The sequence below is a fragment of the Amblyomma mixtum genome, chromosome 4 (assembly GCF_055824585.1).
Source record: "Amblyomma mixtum isolate Tamu chromosome 4, ASM5582458v1, whole genome shotgun sequence".
Classification (NCBI taxonomy): Eukaryota; Metazoa; Arthropoda; class Arachnida; order Ixodida; family Ixodidae; genus Amblyomma; species Amblyomma mixtum.
In genome coordinates this window covers 86,951,502-86,967,618 of record NC_143015.1, presented here as the reverse complement: position 1 = coordinate 86,967,618, position 16,117 = coordinate 86,951,502, and the positions used below count along the sequence as shown (strand labels likewise).

Sequence of the window (16,117 nt, the reverse complement as noted above, 5' to 3'; positions counted from 1 at the left end):
GATTGTTTTCGCACTACTCTGCTGCTTCTCTGTGGCGATATTGAAGAGAATCCAGGACCGTCAGTTGAGGATATGTTTCAGAAGCTCATAGATGGACAACAGGCGATACGTGCTGACATTTCTGAATTAAAAACTCGCATTGAAAACACAGAAAAAACAGTTGCGAGCTTCGATATACGTTTGTCGAAACTGGAGATGACTTCAGATGATGTAAAAGCGATGGCTACAAACATTACGGACGTACAGGATATCGTGGCTCAAATACAGGATACACTGAAAAAGAATCAAGCCATGATTGTCAATTTAGAAGATTACAGCAGGAAGTCTAACCTAGTTGTGTTTGTTATTCCGAATATTCCTAACGAATCTGAGTCGGACTTAAGTGACAAGGTTCTTACAGAAATCTTTGAAGGCAAATTAGGCACCAGCTGCATGTCAGTTAGTCGTATACACAGGATCGGTAAACCTTCACCGAAACAGCCTATAATTGTTCGCTTTCAAGACTCGAGAGAAAAAGAAGCTGTGTTAAGCAATGCTTACAAACTGAAAGGGACAAATGTCTCTATCCAAAATGATTACTGTGCTGACACTCTTAGAAGACGTAAGTTACTATGGGACATAGAAAAAGACAAAAAAGGAAAAAAGGTTCGGCTAATCCACGACAAACTGTGCATTGATGGCCAGTTCTACAAGTGGGATGACGGAACTATGTCTCGCGTACTCTTACCTAAACGTACCAGTCTTTCTTCTTCGTCCGAAAGCTAGCAGTTAAATACCAGGCTCCTACGCCTCCTTTCTTTTAATGCTCAAAGTTTGGTAAATAAAACAGATGCCTTAGAAGCGCTTCTTTTTTCATACGACCCACACTTTTGCGCGATCACCGAAACTTGGCTGCACGAATCTATACGGGATGATGAAATTGTACCTCCCGGGTACAAACTTTTCAGGCGTGATAGGGGTTCTCGAGGTGGCGGCGTAGCAGTTATTGTTAAAGCGTCTATTGATGTTATTTCCAGTGAAGAAATCCCTGGATGCGAATCCTTATTATTAAAAGCCAGATACGCAGAAATCACATTCTTTATTTGCGCAGTGTACCGCCCCCCAAATGCAGATGATACGTTCTTGTCTAATCTATATGACAATCTTCTAAGGCTGCGAGGCAAAAACTTTGTAGTAACCGGTGACTTTAACTTTCCTTCGTTTGACTGGAACCATATCAATTATGGAACTTCCTTGCAGAGTGATACGCTTTTAGATATTATGTTTTCATTAAACTTGCAGCAAACGGTGCATGAATCCACTCGTGGCACCTCTATTCTGGATCTTTTGTTTATTACTGAAATATTTCAAGGCGCGTCCGTGAAAGTTGAAAACGGATTATCGGACCATAAGTTAATTTACTTCTCCTTCATGTTACCATCTAAACAAGCTAAACCACCTAAATCAGTCGTTCTTAGAAAAGATTTCCTTCGGGCAGATGACACCTCGATTTTAGACCACCTGGACTTGGTTCTTAATGCAGTTGAAGATGATGTTGAAGCCTTGTGGGCTAAATTTTGTGGTGCAGTTAGGTTTTGTATCGATAGATTTGTCCCAACGAAACAAGTTCGCAAGCGTAGCCGTAACCCTTGGATAACCAGTGAAATTATTCACATTAAGCGTAAAATTAGGAGGCTAAGGAAGCAAAACAAGGAGTCAACGCCCCTTTTTGCCAACCTAAAACATAGCCTGTTACGTCAAATAAACGAATCAAGAAGAAGTTACTTCTCCGATGGTCTAAACAAGTTCATTAGCAACAATGTCCAAAAGTTTTGGCGCTATTTGAAAAAGAACAATCTTGACATCGAGAAAATAAATATTGGGGAAACTTCAACTGCTGACGCTTGGGAGATAGCGGAACACTTTAACAAGTATTTCCAGAGCATTTTTTCAAAGCCTGAACAATACGAACTTCAGTATTCAATCTGTACAGAATCGCAAAGTATTACAGTAAATCGTGAAGGAGTCGTAGCCATGCTTCTAGAACTTGACGATAGCAAATCAGCAGGACCGGATGAAATACCAAATGCTTTTCTAAAGCGTTACGCAGAACAGATATCGGCATTTCTGACTAACCTTTTCCAGTTATCGCTAGATTCAGGTGAAATACCAGCACTATGGCGCACGGCACGTGTTGTCCCAGTTTACAAAAAAGGTGAACCGTTATCTGTCGCGAATTATCGACCAATCTCGATCACAAGTACGTGCTGTAAAATGCTAGAACATATTGCCACATTCCTGGACATTCTCGTGGCGCCGTCTATTGGCCGAACTGTCTCAACCGCCAGCCTGGCTAGCCTTAGCCATGGTGGCGGGCGGGGCTTCTTCGTCGTCTCTTCTTCGGGTTCCGCTCGGGAGTTCGCTGCTACCTGGCGCTGTTCAGTAAAACGTGACCTGGCTGTCCCGACTGTATAGCCGTGACATATTTGGTGGAGGTGCTGGGTATCGTCCCATGTACACTGACTCTGAAGACACCTTTGAAGCCAGCCCTCAGTGCGTGGACACAACCCCCGTCCACAAAGCGAGCCGCCGCCTGCGAGGCCTACAGCCAGAGTTCAGCGGCCTGACAAAACCGGCAAGAGATATGACATCAACCACAGCTAGCCAGACCAGTCAACATTTTGGAGCTGACACTCCCTTCGTACTTCACGCGCCCAGGTCGTGAAAAGGTTGTGAAAAGCTCGCGGAGGTTGTGACAATATTGTAGCATCATATATTCGGCAACACTTAGAAGGAAACAAGGTATTATCTGAATTCCAACATGGTTTTCGAAAAGGGCTCTCAACTGTCACACAACTGCTATCGACTGTGCATGAACTGGGATGTGTGTTAGACGGGAACGGTCAACTCGACGTATTGTTCCTAGACTTCTCTAGAGCTTTTGACCTGGTTTCACATGCAAAACTGTTGTTTAAATTGGAATGTATCGGTATTCCTCAAAATATTGTCCACTGGATCAAGGCCTACCTTAGTGATAGGAAACAATACGTCACCATTAGGAACTGTTCTTCTCGGATGTTAGATGTTACTTCTGGTGTGCCTCAGGGAAGTGTCTTGGGCCCGCTCCTTTTTTTAGTTTTTATCAATGACCTGTTAGATGTTATTCCTGCCCAGGTTTCTGCCCGATTATTTGCCGACGACTGTGTTGTGTTTAAAGAAATTACGTGCACAAAGGATCAAGAAATTTTACAGGATACTTTAGAAGCTATTTCCCACTGGTGTACAAATTGGGGTATGCAGTTAAACACTGATAAAACGGTACTTTTAAGAGTAACAAGGAAAATATATCGTGTTCCTTTACATATCAGCTTAACAACAATAATATCTAAGAGGTGGACTCATATAAATACTTAGGGGTTACGTTTACAAATAAATTAACTTGGTCAAAACACATATCAGAAACTTCTGCTGCTGCACTTCGCAAACTGTGGTTTCTTAAGCGAAAACTTAGGAATGCTCCTGCCAGTACTAAGTGTCTTGCCTATAACAACTGCGTAAGAGCTAAACTTGAGTACGCGGCGGTTGTATGAGACCCCATAATAAAAAAGATATCATACAACTCGAGCGTGTGCAAAGAAAAGCTGTGCGATTTATATTTGGAAAATATAGAAGACACGATTCCCCATCTACGCTTATAAAGCAACACAACATTCACACCCTAGAATCCCGAAGGAAGGTTAGTCGCCTCATCTTGCTTCATCACTGCCTGCAAGGAAAAATAAAAATGAAGTTGCCTAATTGCGTCAAAGCTCATTGTACGAGAAGAACCAGACATACGCAGGAACACTCAATGCCAGCAATTTTCGCCCGCACAAACACATTTAAAAATAGTTACTTCCCTAGAACTGTATCCGAATGGAATGCATTACCTTCTCATATTTTTCTGTCCAGCAATTTTGTAGCAGAGTTGGAACGTCATCTCTTTATTTCATGAGTATTGTTTGTTTTGTGTTGCGATGCCTGTCTATATATTCAATTCTGATTGATTGTCTGACTTATTTCTTTTTTTCTCTATGCACATGCTTGTCATTTTTTGTATTGAAAAATGTTTGAATGTGCCCCTCCTGCTAGGACCATGCATGGTCCGCAGTATTTCAAATAAATAAATAAATAAAAAAATACGATCCACCGATGATTCCTTAAGGGAGCTCTGAAACAGGCTGTAATAAAGTTTCCGTGCGTCATTGATGTTAAAGCACCCACTTCACAAATATTGTCAAACAACAAATATTGATTAGGCTTTGTAGAAGCTGAGTTATCTGTAGTCAAAATGATGTTTTCAGAGTCTTCCCGCCTTCCCGCTCCTCTCATCACTTTTTGCACGCTGAAAGGTCGGCGCTTCTTCGCCGACCCCGCCGCCGGTGGTGGGGCTTCCTGACCCGCCGGAGCTACGCAGCTTATTGGTCGTGGCCTTAGTAGCTGCCTGAACTCTGAAAGAATATGACGGAGGAGGGTGCGAGGATGAAAAAGCCGCCAGGAAGGGCTCGGCAAATTTCGTGCGTGATTGTGGGTTCGCTGTTGCGTGTAGGAGCTTATTGTTTGGCTCAAGTGTTCATGACAACACAATGCACTGATTGAAAGAGTATATGGGCTATCCTCGGAAGGTGTCTCAGAGCCTCTTTAGGAGTTTTGTGCTTAATCCGTGCCCATTTCTGGTGACCTTTCATATTTATGTAAAGTAATCGGGACGATACATATAACAGGGCGAATGACGCGAGAGTTTGTAGCGTTTGATGCTTTATTCCTCACCGCGGCCGGCTCGCGGATATCGCTTTATTGTGATGGAAGACGCACCGAGATTTATTTCGAATGATATTAACCATTCGAAACTGCTTCTCCGTGCTTTGAGACTGTTGTAGTTGCTTTTAGTGCTTTAGCTCGAAAGTTACTTGTCAGCTTCAAATTGAGCGCGGCTGACAGCAGCGGTGATTCTATTCCTCGAAGACCGCTGAGCACGTTTGTTGTTGCTATCATCGCCACCGCGTCGTTCTGTTCTTTGCGGACGTAAATAGGCGCGGTAAAGAATTCGATTAAACATAATTTCTGTCTTGAAACCTGGAAAAACCACCTAGGCGCAAATAATTTAATAAGGACTAAAAGAGACGAGTAGACAACGGACAGGCGCCTGTCCGTTGTCGCGTCGTCTGTTTTGGTCCTTGTGAAATTATTTGCGCCTAGGTGGTTTTTCCGAGTTTCAAGATGCAATACCAACTAGATTAAAACTTCCTGTTGGGCGAGTTGGTAGTTCATATTGAATTAGAAATATTATAGCGCAAACAAAGACACGGACAAAAAAGGGAGGAAACACACACACTAGCGCTTGTGTGTGTGTTTCCTCCCTTTTTTGTCCGTGTCTTTGTTTGCGCTATAATATTTCTAATACCAACTAGCCCGCCAACATACCTTACTGAGCTAAATTTCTGTCTGCTCGTCTGTAGTCTGTGGCGTTCTCGCCGTTTCGTGACAACATGTGGACACAGTACACTAAAGCTAAGAAAGAAGAGAGCAGATAAAAATAGGGGTCCAAAAAGTAATTGCGCCAATCCACAAATGGCACCATAGTGTCTCTGGATTACTCGCAGAGGTTTGACTCTACACCTCAACTCTTTGAATAACCTTATAAATTTAGAGGGAAAAGAATAAACAGCATAAGAAGTCAGCACAGCTTATAAAGCATTTATTTTGACAGAGTGAAGTAACATAGCATAACCTTTGGTTGCAAGCGTTTCGGGCGCTGAATCCTTTGCTGGCGACTGTTCACGAATGAACGCTTTTCTTTGCAAGCCATCTATGGGCACAGCTCTTTGCTGTAGAGAGTGTACCTGTTAGCGCCACACTTGCTGTCGAACTGCGTCACGCATTCCTCAGGCACCGAATCCTTGTCCTTGGTCTTGACAAAGAGGATGCAGTCTGTACAGAGAGAAAAAAAAAACATGACAAACCCGAGAAAAATTTTTCATGTCTTTCGGATGAGAGATTCTTCTAGGAGGATATAAATGAGCATAGAATGTTTCTGAGCATGTTTCTAAGACTCGGGAGGAGGAAAAAAGGGTTATAAATTCGAGATGCCTTATCTTCACGCCCATTGTAAGACAAGGAGAGCCAGCAGACGGCGCCGCACGAAGCATGAGTGTTCACTGACATCCCTTGGAGACATTGTGAAGAGTCATCATCATCATCATCATCATAATCAGCCTGACTACACCCACTGCAGGGCGAAGGCCACTGTATCCCCACTACTCCGTATTACTGGGTGGGTTTACCGCCTAGCTAGTTGTACGCGCTGATTTTTTTGGAAATGGCAACAAGATAAAACCTTCGTGTCGAAGTCGCCACCGAAGACATGCTTAGTGTGACCTTCAAGCATAACGGCACTCAGGTCTCAACCCCTCATAAGCCAATGGCATCATCATCATCATCATCATCAGCCTAACTACATCCACTGCAGGGCAAAGGCCGCTCCCATATCCCTCCAATTAATCCTGTCCTTTGTCAGTTGCCGCCACTGTATCCCCACAAACTTCGTAATCTCACCCGCCCACCTAACTTTCTGCCGTCCCCTGCTACGTTTGCCTTCTCTTGGAATCCACTCCGTTATTCTTAAGGGCCAGCGGTTATCTTGCCTTCGCATTACATGCCCTGCCCAAGCCCATTTCTTCCTCTTTATTTCAACTAGGATATCATTAACCCGCGTTTTTTCCCTCACCCACTCCCTCTTAAAGTTACACCTATCATGTTTCTTTCCATAGCTCGGTGCGTTGTCCTTAAGCTGGACCCTTTTCGTTAGCCTCCACGTTCCTGCCCCATAGGTGAGTACCGGTGGTGAAGGGTAAGTTGTGCATATAAGTTGTGAAGGGGTTCATGGACAAAGATGCAGCACTGTCGAGTGTTGGTGGTTTGACCTCTGACCTCTGACGGTTAGCTCAAGGTGGCCGCTATAATAACTAGTAATTTCTAAGATGGCAGTCAAAGGAGTCGCTTCTTTATCCTAACAACGTCTTTGTCAAGAGCAACCATCCTGTGTGGTTTCTTTTAACCCGTACAGTGGAGCCCTTAAGCTTCTTCTGAAGATCAAAAGGTGTTGCAAAGTGAGGACAAGTGCTCTTATCTTGGAAAGGTTTGAAGCTTGACTTGCGCAAAAATTACGTATGGCACCTAAGACTACTTATGTGATTTCTATGAGAAAGGACTTTGTTGTACATTACCTATTTCTTTTTATTAAAAATTATCATTTTTTCTAATGACAAACCTAGTAATTACATACGCTTATAATGTTTTCAGACTACTACCTCTTCGGCTGTTCTCTAAGAGAGAGCAGGTAGCATATCGCCCCGCGCAGCTACGAGTTGGTATTCAAGCAGGAGCGCCGACAGATCAAACCCTGTAAAATCGTCGTAGCTATGACTCGCTGTGAGCGCGCTAAAGCAGCACTCCGAATGCAAGAAAAAGCCACGCATTTTAGGGGGTGATTTACTGTGGAACGACTCAAAAAACTTACAGGAGACTACGAGCGTGCCACGCGAGTGTTTTACCGTTAGCAGTGGCTTGATAGCAAGGATTTTTCTTTGTGTTATGTCTTAAACAATTATGGCCCCTCTAATACTCGAGAACACCTACACAAACACGTGTCGCTTTGCGCACCATGCCAGCCCGTATGTGAATTATACCTTCGGCGTTGACAACCACCCCTTACGTGCAGCCAGGTCCACATTGGACAAATTCTTAGATATGTTAACGAGAGTGCGCGGGCACATGAGCTTCCACTTTTCTAAAGAACAAACGTAAACCTCTCGCGGCACTCCAGAAACGTTCATTGCGAATCGAAGTTTCCATTTTCAAAGATCTTCGGAGTAAGTCGTGGTGTGCTGGCGCCGGCATGATAGATGCGAACACTGTGGGGCGAGAGAGCCTCTCGACCAAATCTTTGGAAGTGCCCAAATTCTCCAGAGCGGGCAAAAATATTGACAGTGGAGAAGCCGGGAAAACATCCTACTAAGAGCCCTGAGCCCTGAGCTCCGGCGCACCACCATCCATCTGATGGAAGAGGCCGCTACCGTCTCCCAGGCCTGCGTGCCGGCGGTGGAGATAAACGCCTTTTATGATGAAAATAAAAAATGTTCAATCAATCAATCAATCTTGCACGTGAGCTACTTCAACCAGCCTTTGCAACAAAAAAGCTTCATGAATATATCAGGGACTTGTCAATGCGCTTGAAACGGAATGCATAATTTTCACTTACAGATTGTGTGTGCGGTTTCTTTGTCTGTTGTTTGTTTGTTCCGATGAAACATTTCAAAAGAAATAAGTACATGTGCTCTTTTCAAATAACGAATTCAAATGACTCGTCCTGTCTATGTCCGTATTTCTGTGGCTCATGTCTTGCACCATAGCGTAAAAGGCAATTAATTGTAGTGCATAGGCATCTAGGCTGTTGCTCTGGCCGCATGAAAACTGCTGCCGCCAACCCTTGCGTCGGTTACTAACGGAAAAAAACACATTCTATACATCTACAGGCGCCTATGGCTTACAAGATTCCTTGCCTAGGAGCTCTCAATGTAGCCCTGCCAGCAGAAGTGCAGGTTATCTACAGGCTTGCTGGTGTGTTTGCACAGCGAGGGGAGGGAGCTCGAAAAGACTACGACGTACACTAAAAGAATTCAGAACAGGTTCTTAAACAGCGAACAATTTATTGAGTGCAGAGAGCAGCATTTAATTGCAAGCAGTGATACGCTGCAGCACGAAAGAAAAGAGAAAATTGTAAAGAGCAATATAGAAAAAAAGAATTCTCTAAGCAAAACGCCATGCTAAGATAAACCTAGAACACATTTTTTCACCAACACACCAAGAATTCCAAGCACAGTGTAACAAAAAAAAGGAGCTAAAGGTCAAATCACAAGAAAAGAGTGAAAAACGAGACACGCTACATTACCTATTTCTTTTAATTAAAAATTATCATTTTTTCTAATGACAAACCTAGTAATTACATACGGTTATAATGTTTTCAGACTACTACCTCTTGGCTGTTTTCTAAGAGAGAGCAGGTAGCATATCGCCCCACGCAGCTACGAGCTGGTATTGAATTGAATTGAATTGAACATTGTTAGCAGTACCCTGTGCATCGATAAAAGTGCCCACCCAAAACTAAACGTCAACAACTTGGCACTAAAATATATTTACAGCTCATGATAGTTCGTCTAACCTAAAGAATATTCGAACTGTAGCCGCCGGAAACAGGCAAAAGAAAAAGGCGCGGCAGTTTGAACGAGAACTAAAATCAAGAAATAACGCAAAAGCTGTGTCAGTACACCGTTGGAAATGCAGAGTCAAAATTAATAGCGGTAATAAATAAAATCGAGGGTGTGCCCGATTTCGGATCTCCGGCTTTGGCAATCAGCAGTGTATCGATGATTGCCGATTCAACTTCTTATTGGAGTTGAATCGGCAATCATCGATACACTGCTGCTTTCCGCTGCTGAATCGGCAATCATCGATACACTGCTGATCTCCGGCTTTGGCAATCAGCAGTGTATCGATGATTGCCGATTCAACTCGAATAAGAGTGCGTGTTTTAACCTTCATTCTTGCATACAATTTCTCACCGCCTTTCTATGTCTTGCAGTGGTTATCATGATCGCTGCAGGAATTTTTAACTACAAGACGGCGTAGTTGAAGTACTGTTTTACTGAGGCGCCAGCCAGAATGGCTGATGTTTACAATTCAACAATTCAACAGTAAGTTCATCGACAGCACACACATAGCGCAGTCCGCGAATAGAGCGACTGGAGCATGGCTTTTTTCTCGGTTTTAATCCAAATTCAACAAGTCCCAAAGGGTCTGCGAAAACATCATTAACTCTTACTGTTAATTTTACTTATAACTGTTAGCTTTCACTGTAAAATATTACTTTTGACTCTCTTTTGTTTCCATGCACATGCCATAGCGGCCGCTGCTCCTTTTAGCGGTGCTCATTCTTCGCTGGTCTCTTATGGTCCCGCTTTGCTTTCGATGCTATGTGTGCTCGTCGCAAAGCGTGTTTTAGGCTTATCGAAGGAAAGTACTCTGGAACTTTTTTTTCGGCCTCAATTCCTCTAGTTACCAACTCTTGTTTCCTTGTTATCATGTGGGTCAAGGCAAGCATGTCCATGCAGCTCTTGGTTCTTACTAAATTGTTGGCAGTTTCAGCGCCAGTCGCGTGTGTCATTCGTGTACGTGTTTTTCTTCTCGCTCTGAATCCCTTCGCTTTCCTGTCAACGGACGCAAGGCACGTGTGGCCTCGACAGTGCCAGGAAGCTCTTTCGGTTAAGCGAAGTCATGTGGCGTGGAAAAACGTTGCAGGTGCCACAACCACTGCTTCCTCCACTCGCTACCCTCTGCGTTCCCGGGCTGTGGTCGACAAGGAAACCTTGAGCGGAGGTTGCCTATCTATTCATCAACCATGACCTAACTAGCTCCAAAGCAATCACTAGTAAAAAAAAAATAGACTTTTGAACAGGCGCAGTACATCAGCTTCAGCCTCCGTTTTTCGAACCACACAGCCCTCGCGGTGACGTTCGGTATACTCACCTGTCGACCATTAAAAGCTTCCTTGCTGTACCCGGTTTCTGCAACACTGTCACAAGAAACACATCCAATAGAGGTTACCTGCGGCGCTACTGCTATTGCCGCAACTTTAAAGCAGCGAATTTTTCCTACATAGATGGTACCAATAATCTAAACTGGCTAAAGAATTCAGCACCACGGGAGCTGCCGGCGGCGCGACTCTCACTTCAAAAAGCATCAATGACTAGCCACATTTTTGCCTGACATTTATGTGACGCTGTGCAATGGTCAGCATCCCGTTATTATATTTCGCAGATGCAGGTATGGTAAAGAGCGCTGTGGGGCACAGTGCCGAGGTGCCGCAGAAGGTGACATACTACTGCTCCTCTGAGTGACATGTACCGGTATACGCTTTCCACTGCGCACAGCATTGCTGGGAACTTTTTGAGTTGAGTTGAGTTTAATGGCGCATAAGCGACTAAGGCTATCATGCGCCAAGCTCGGGGCGCATGAATGGGGCCGGGTATGGCTAGAATTGAAAGCACCATATTATCTATAAAACCTGTCTTATACCTCAACAAGCCCTGTTAAAAAAAAACACCCATCGGAATACGTTGAGCCACCCTGTATTGACTGCCACCTATAGCGTACATTCTCTGAGATGCTGTGCATTTAGGCAGACCGGCTGCTATCCTGCATACACGATATTTGACAAAAGCATGATAAAGCCCTCGAAGAAGAATCTAAGATCGAAACAATCCAGGGGCTCTCTCTTCCGCGCGTAAATGGTAGGTATTCACTGCTGCAGCAGCAGTTTGATTATTAATTTCGTAAGGCGAAATTTTTGCTCATTTTTCCGCATTCCTCGCTACGAACGATCTGGAGCGGCCCGTACAAACGACGCCATATTTGCGGCGATATTACGCGATGCTTACTTCAGTGATGCTCTACACTTTTGATCACGCATTCGCCTTAATCAAAAACTGCATTATTACAGACTTAAGTTGTCAGTCCTCTACAACGAGTGAATAGTCTAATATCTTTGTGTAGCTTCGTGCCTGAAGAAGAACGTGCCGCTTTAGCTTACGATAAGTGCCCGACAGCGGAATCCGGGTGACGTAGCAAACATCGCCGTCGAAGGAGAGCTGCTGGGCCATTTCCTCAATTGGGCCGGCTATAAAGAAAAACATTGAAAACACCTTACATGCAGGTAGTACACCGCAATGTGCGGCATTTGACATGTATCAAATTGAGGATGTAGCATCACCGCACAGGATGCATGAAATGGCGCCGTAAAGCGAGTGTTAGGAAGCATGCTTAATAAGTATTGTTGAAATGAGCGGCTTCCCTCAGGCATTTTTTCTCTCTGCCCTTCCAAATATACCATTTTTTTCTCATTGGAATGTCGATGCCTGCATGTCAGTCGCACCACCGATTGTACATATGTGACTCGGGAAGGGACTCCTTGACTACCACGTTGATCTTGCAACCACTAAAGTGCATTGCAACTTTTAACGCGAGAGTGCTAGAGCTGACGTTCGGAGAAAAATCCGTAAGCGTAGTCACACTAGTTCGGGATTGGATGGAAGATGCATGGAAGAGAGCGAGGCAGCAGGAGGCCATGCACCACAGCAGACGCAGGACAGAGGGAGGTGACTGTGTCGTCACCTCCCTCCGTCCTGTGTCTGCTGCGGTTTATAGCCTTCTGATGTCTCACCAACTGGCCTACACGTCTACCCTCCTAAATTACGTGTCCCCAGACGTTGGCTCTTTTATATGTACCTTGATTCCCGATAATCAGTGTGCAGTGTACCGCCCTGAGTCGTCACCTCCCTCCGTCCTGTGTCTGCTGCGGTGTATAGCCTCCTGATGTCTCAACAACTGGCCTGCACTTCTACCCTCCTAAGTTACGTGCGGCAGCGAGGGTCGAGGAGATGGCGGTGCGCCAGCTGAACTGCAGTCACAGCTTGTGAAAATTTTCACTGCTGTGTGGTCGGCGCGTCGAGTAATCTGGCTGGTTGCAAGATGTGGACAGGGGGGGATGGGGGGGGGGGGGGGGGGTAGAAAGGCGGCGAAGGAGCGCTTGTCAAAAATAAAGCCACCGAGATGGGTGCATGCGTACCGTTTTCGTGGCTTTGGTGTTGCAAAGGAGGGCTCAATTACATCGACGTTATGGCGATCTGTCCCGTTAAGGATTGATGACGAGTTATCAATCTTTTTCTCTCTTTGATTGCCTCTTACACTTTTGTGTTTTAAAGGCGAAATGAGGCAGTGCGGCCATAGGAGCCTCTTCTCGGCGATTTCAAGATTCTTCAGAAAGCCACGTAATCCGCGATGTGCAGATAACGTTAGAAGCGCAATTCAGTTTCAGATCACAGCACATCGAAAAGTCGCAATTTTCCAAGCTTCTGCTGCATGTTTCAGCGTAATTTCCTGTCACGAGATTGCTGAAGGCGCGTTCATGACGAAAAAAAAAAATTGACCAAGTTGAATAGTTTCCTGTCTCCTTCACGGTAAAAGCAAAGTGTTTGTTGTGGAAAATGGTCACAGGAGAAGAAACTACCTCCATAGGCGCGATTGTCGGGCTAAGTGATAAAGGCATTACGGTGTAGTCGCCTTCTGTTTAAACATGACGACGATTTTTTTTGAGGTGATAGATGATAAGCGTGCAATAAGTCGAGCAGCCATATGCGCTGACAAATTACACGCGCTCATATGCCCTAGAAAGGAAACGCGATTAGGGGCCGTGTCAAATAAACCTCCGCAGGGTGTCTGCTTGGCAAACACATAAGAGCGTGTGCAGCCAAAAGGACATGAAACAAAAGTACATTGCGCTGTAATTAATAAAAATGCAGGCACAAACATATTTTCTCGAGATGTAGCTGATGTACTGCTAAAACCGTCCCTAGATCTCTCTTCATTGCATTTTATTCTTAGAAACACGGATGTACGGCTTGAAATAACAAATGTTTGATGGTTGTCAGCGGATGGTCCAACAAATGGATCATGTTAATGATTTATTCTAGAAAGACAGCCATATAAAAATATGTTATTTCGTTTTCATATTCTATTACTGAGAAGTGTTTGGTAAAAGAGCCAGTTAAGATATTTGGGAATAACACTAGTGCAAGACCTGAACTGGAGCACTTATGCGGACGATTAATTTTCTAATGGTATTGGGGGATAGGTTTCCAAACCAACTTAAAGCACGCTACATGGTATGAAGCTGTGATTCTCACAAATATTTTGTAGGTCCAGTGCTACAGCATGCATCTGTGCTATATAGCACTCGTCGAAATTATTTCTGAAAAATTACAAAAACTTCAGAGGCACGAAGTGTGCGTTTTTTCTCCGATAACGGACAGAGTAAGTGGTAGAAATGCTCTCTTCCTGTGACCCGGATCTGTTCGAAACATGTAGAGAAAAATATCGATCGAAGCGATTATTCCAGATACTCTAACGACAAATCAATATCAGCAATGAAACATGCATACAAACACCTGGAAAACAGAGCTATAGAACAAACTTTACCAAGTTATCTGTCACAACAACGCTCTTATTGATACCCTCACGCATTCCTATTTCGCGAACGAATAGAAACATGGAATATAATCCCAATGTCGCTTCTAGAAGAAACTCCGTCTGAATTCGAACACTTTCTGGGAGATCACCTGTTAGAATTTGGCATTTTATGATTATTTATTGAATATTCCGGCGTGTTTCCAAAAGAAATGCAGGTAGCAAAAGTGGCTGTCATTCACAAAGGTGGTGCTATTTCAGATATGGCTAACTACAGGCCTATTTCCATTCTTCCGATATTATCCAAAGGTCTGGAAAAGATTATTTATGTGAGAATCAATACTTTTCTAGTCAAACATTCAGTTCTATCAGACAGTCAGTTTGGTTTCAGAAAACAAAGGTCCACGGAAACGGCACTAATTAAGCAAAAAGAAATAATAATAAATGCGTTTGAGGAAAAGCTTCTTGTACTAGGAATATTTGTTGAATTTTCCAAAGCATTTGACCTGCTTAATCATGCTTTACTGGTACATAAACTAAATAACTATGGAATTAGAGGTAACAGCTTATCTTTATGACAGAAGCCAACAGCCACAGAAACCAAGGGGCACAGGGGATTTTTTTTTTAATTATTTATTTTGTGGTGTTGATCAATTTAGAATATTACTGAATATGTTATCGTTTTTTTTTTTAAAGATAACTGATTAGAAAAGCAGAAGAAAAAACAACCACCTGCCGCCGGTGGGATGACGTTCTACGTCACACCTGCGGTAACTCAGGACGTTCTACGTCCGCCGCTTGTGAACGTGGGTGGCGCTGATGAACACTCTCAAGGTTAGGATACTTGTAAACATAAATACCCCCGAAAGCAGAAGAATTGACAGCCGTCGCCGTAGCTCAGAGGTAGAGCACCGGACGCGTAATTCGGAGGTCGTGGGTTCGGATCCCACCGGCGGCAGGTGGTTGTTTTTTCTTCTGCTTTTCTAATCAGTTATCTTTAAAAAAAAAACGATAACATATTCAGTAATATTCTAAATTGATCAACACCACAAAATAAATAATTAAAAAAAAAAATCCCCTGTGCCCCTTGGTTTCTGTGGCTGTTGGCTTCTGTGATATTTATAACGAGCCCCTCATCCCCTTCCCTTGTTTGCTTAATTGCTTAGCGAGGGCCTCGATTCTGGCAGCATTGACGCCTTAGGAAGCATAAGAGGGTTCTCACGCAGCTTCCACCCTCTCCGTTCGATGACGTTCTACGTCACACCTGCGGTAACTCAGGACGTTCTACGTCCGCCGCTTGTGAACGTGGGTGGCGCTGATGAACACTCTCAAGGTTAGGATACTTGTAAACATAAATACCCCCGAAAGCAGAAGAATTGACAGCCGTCGCCGTAGCTCAGAGGTAGAGCACCGGACGCGTAATTCGGAGGTCGTGGGTTCGGATCCCACCGGCGGCAGGTGGTTGTTTTTTCTTCTGCTTTTCTAATCAGTTATCTTTAAAAAAAACGATAACATATTCAGTAATATTCTAAATTGATCAACACCACAAAATAAATAATTAAAAAAAAATCCCCTGTGCCCCTTGGTTTCTGTGGCTGTTGGCTTCTGTCATATTTATAACGAGCCCCTCATCCCCTTCCCTTGTTTGCTTAATAGCTTATCTTTAATTGAATCATATCTGAAATATCGCAAACAAATGGTCTCCCTTAATAGCACTATATCAACCTCGCAAGCTATCCTCTCTGGTGTACCACAAGGCAGCATTCTGGGCCCCCTATTATTTAATATTTACATTAATGATATATTTTCTGCTCCCCTTCCTGTCAACATAAGAGCGTATGCAGACGACCTCACAATGCTTTCCTCAGGCAACACAGAAACAGACCTGCTAGAACACGGCAATAAGTTCTTAGAATTCATGCGTCAATGGTCCTTTAAGAACTACCCAAGGGTAAACATCACGAAGACCAAAGCAATAGTATTCCGAGCTAAAAACAGAATGGTGCGTGCAAATATTGAC

At 43.9% G+C, this 16,117-nt stretch overlaps 1 protein-coding gene across 9 annotated transcripts in view; it reads right to left on the bottom strand.

The window, feature by feature from the left end:
• Positions 1–2,797: 2,797 nt before the first annotated feature.
• The window catches only part of LOC149347306 (uncharacterized), a 42,949-nt gene continuing 29,629 nt past the window's right edge, over positions 2,798–16,117 (bottom strand). For 4 of the 9 annotated variants that reach the window (XM_089587001.1, XM_089586994.1, XM_089586993.1 and 1 more), the window contains 2 exons: positions 11,666–11,752; positions 5,700–5,949 (listed from right to left, as the gene is read on the bottom strand). In XM_089587001.1, the coding sequence (XP_089443127.1) occupies positions 5,828–5,949; positions 11,666–11,752 (209 nt within the window). In that variant the 3' untranslated portion in view covers positions 5,700–5,827. Of the gene's footprint in view, positions 3,746–5,699; positions 5,950–10,602; positions 10,649–11,665; positions 11,753–16,117 lie in introns of those variants that run through there. The other 5 variants (XM_089586997.1, XM_089586995.1, XM_089586996.1 and 2 more) reach the window with 5 other exon arrangements.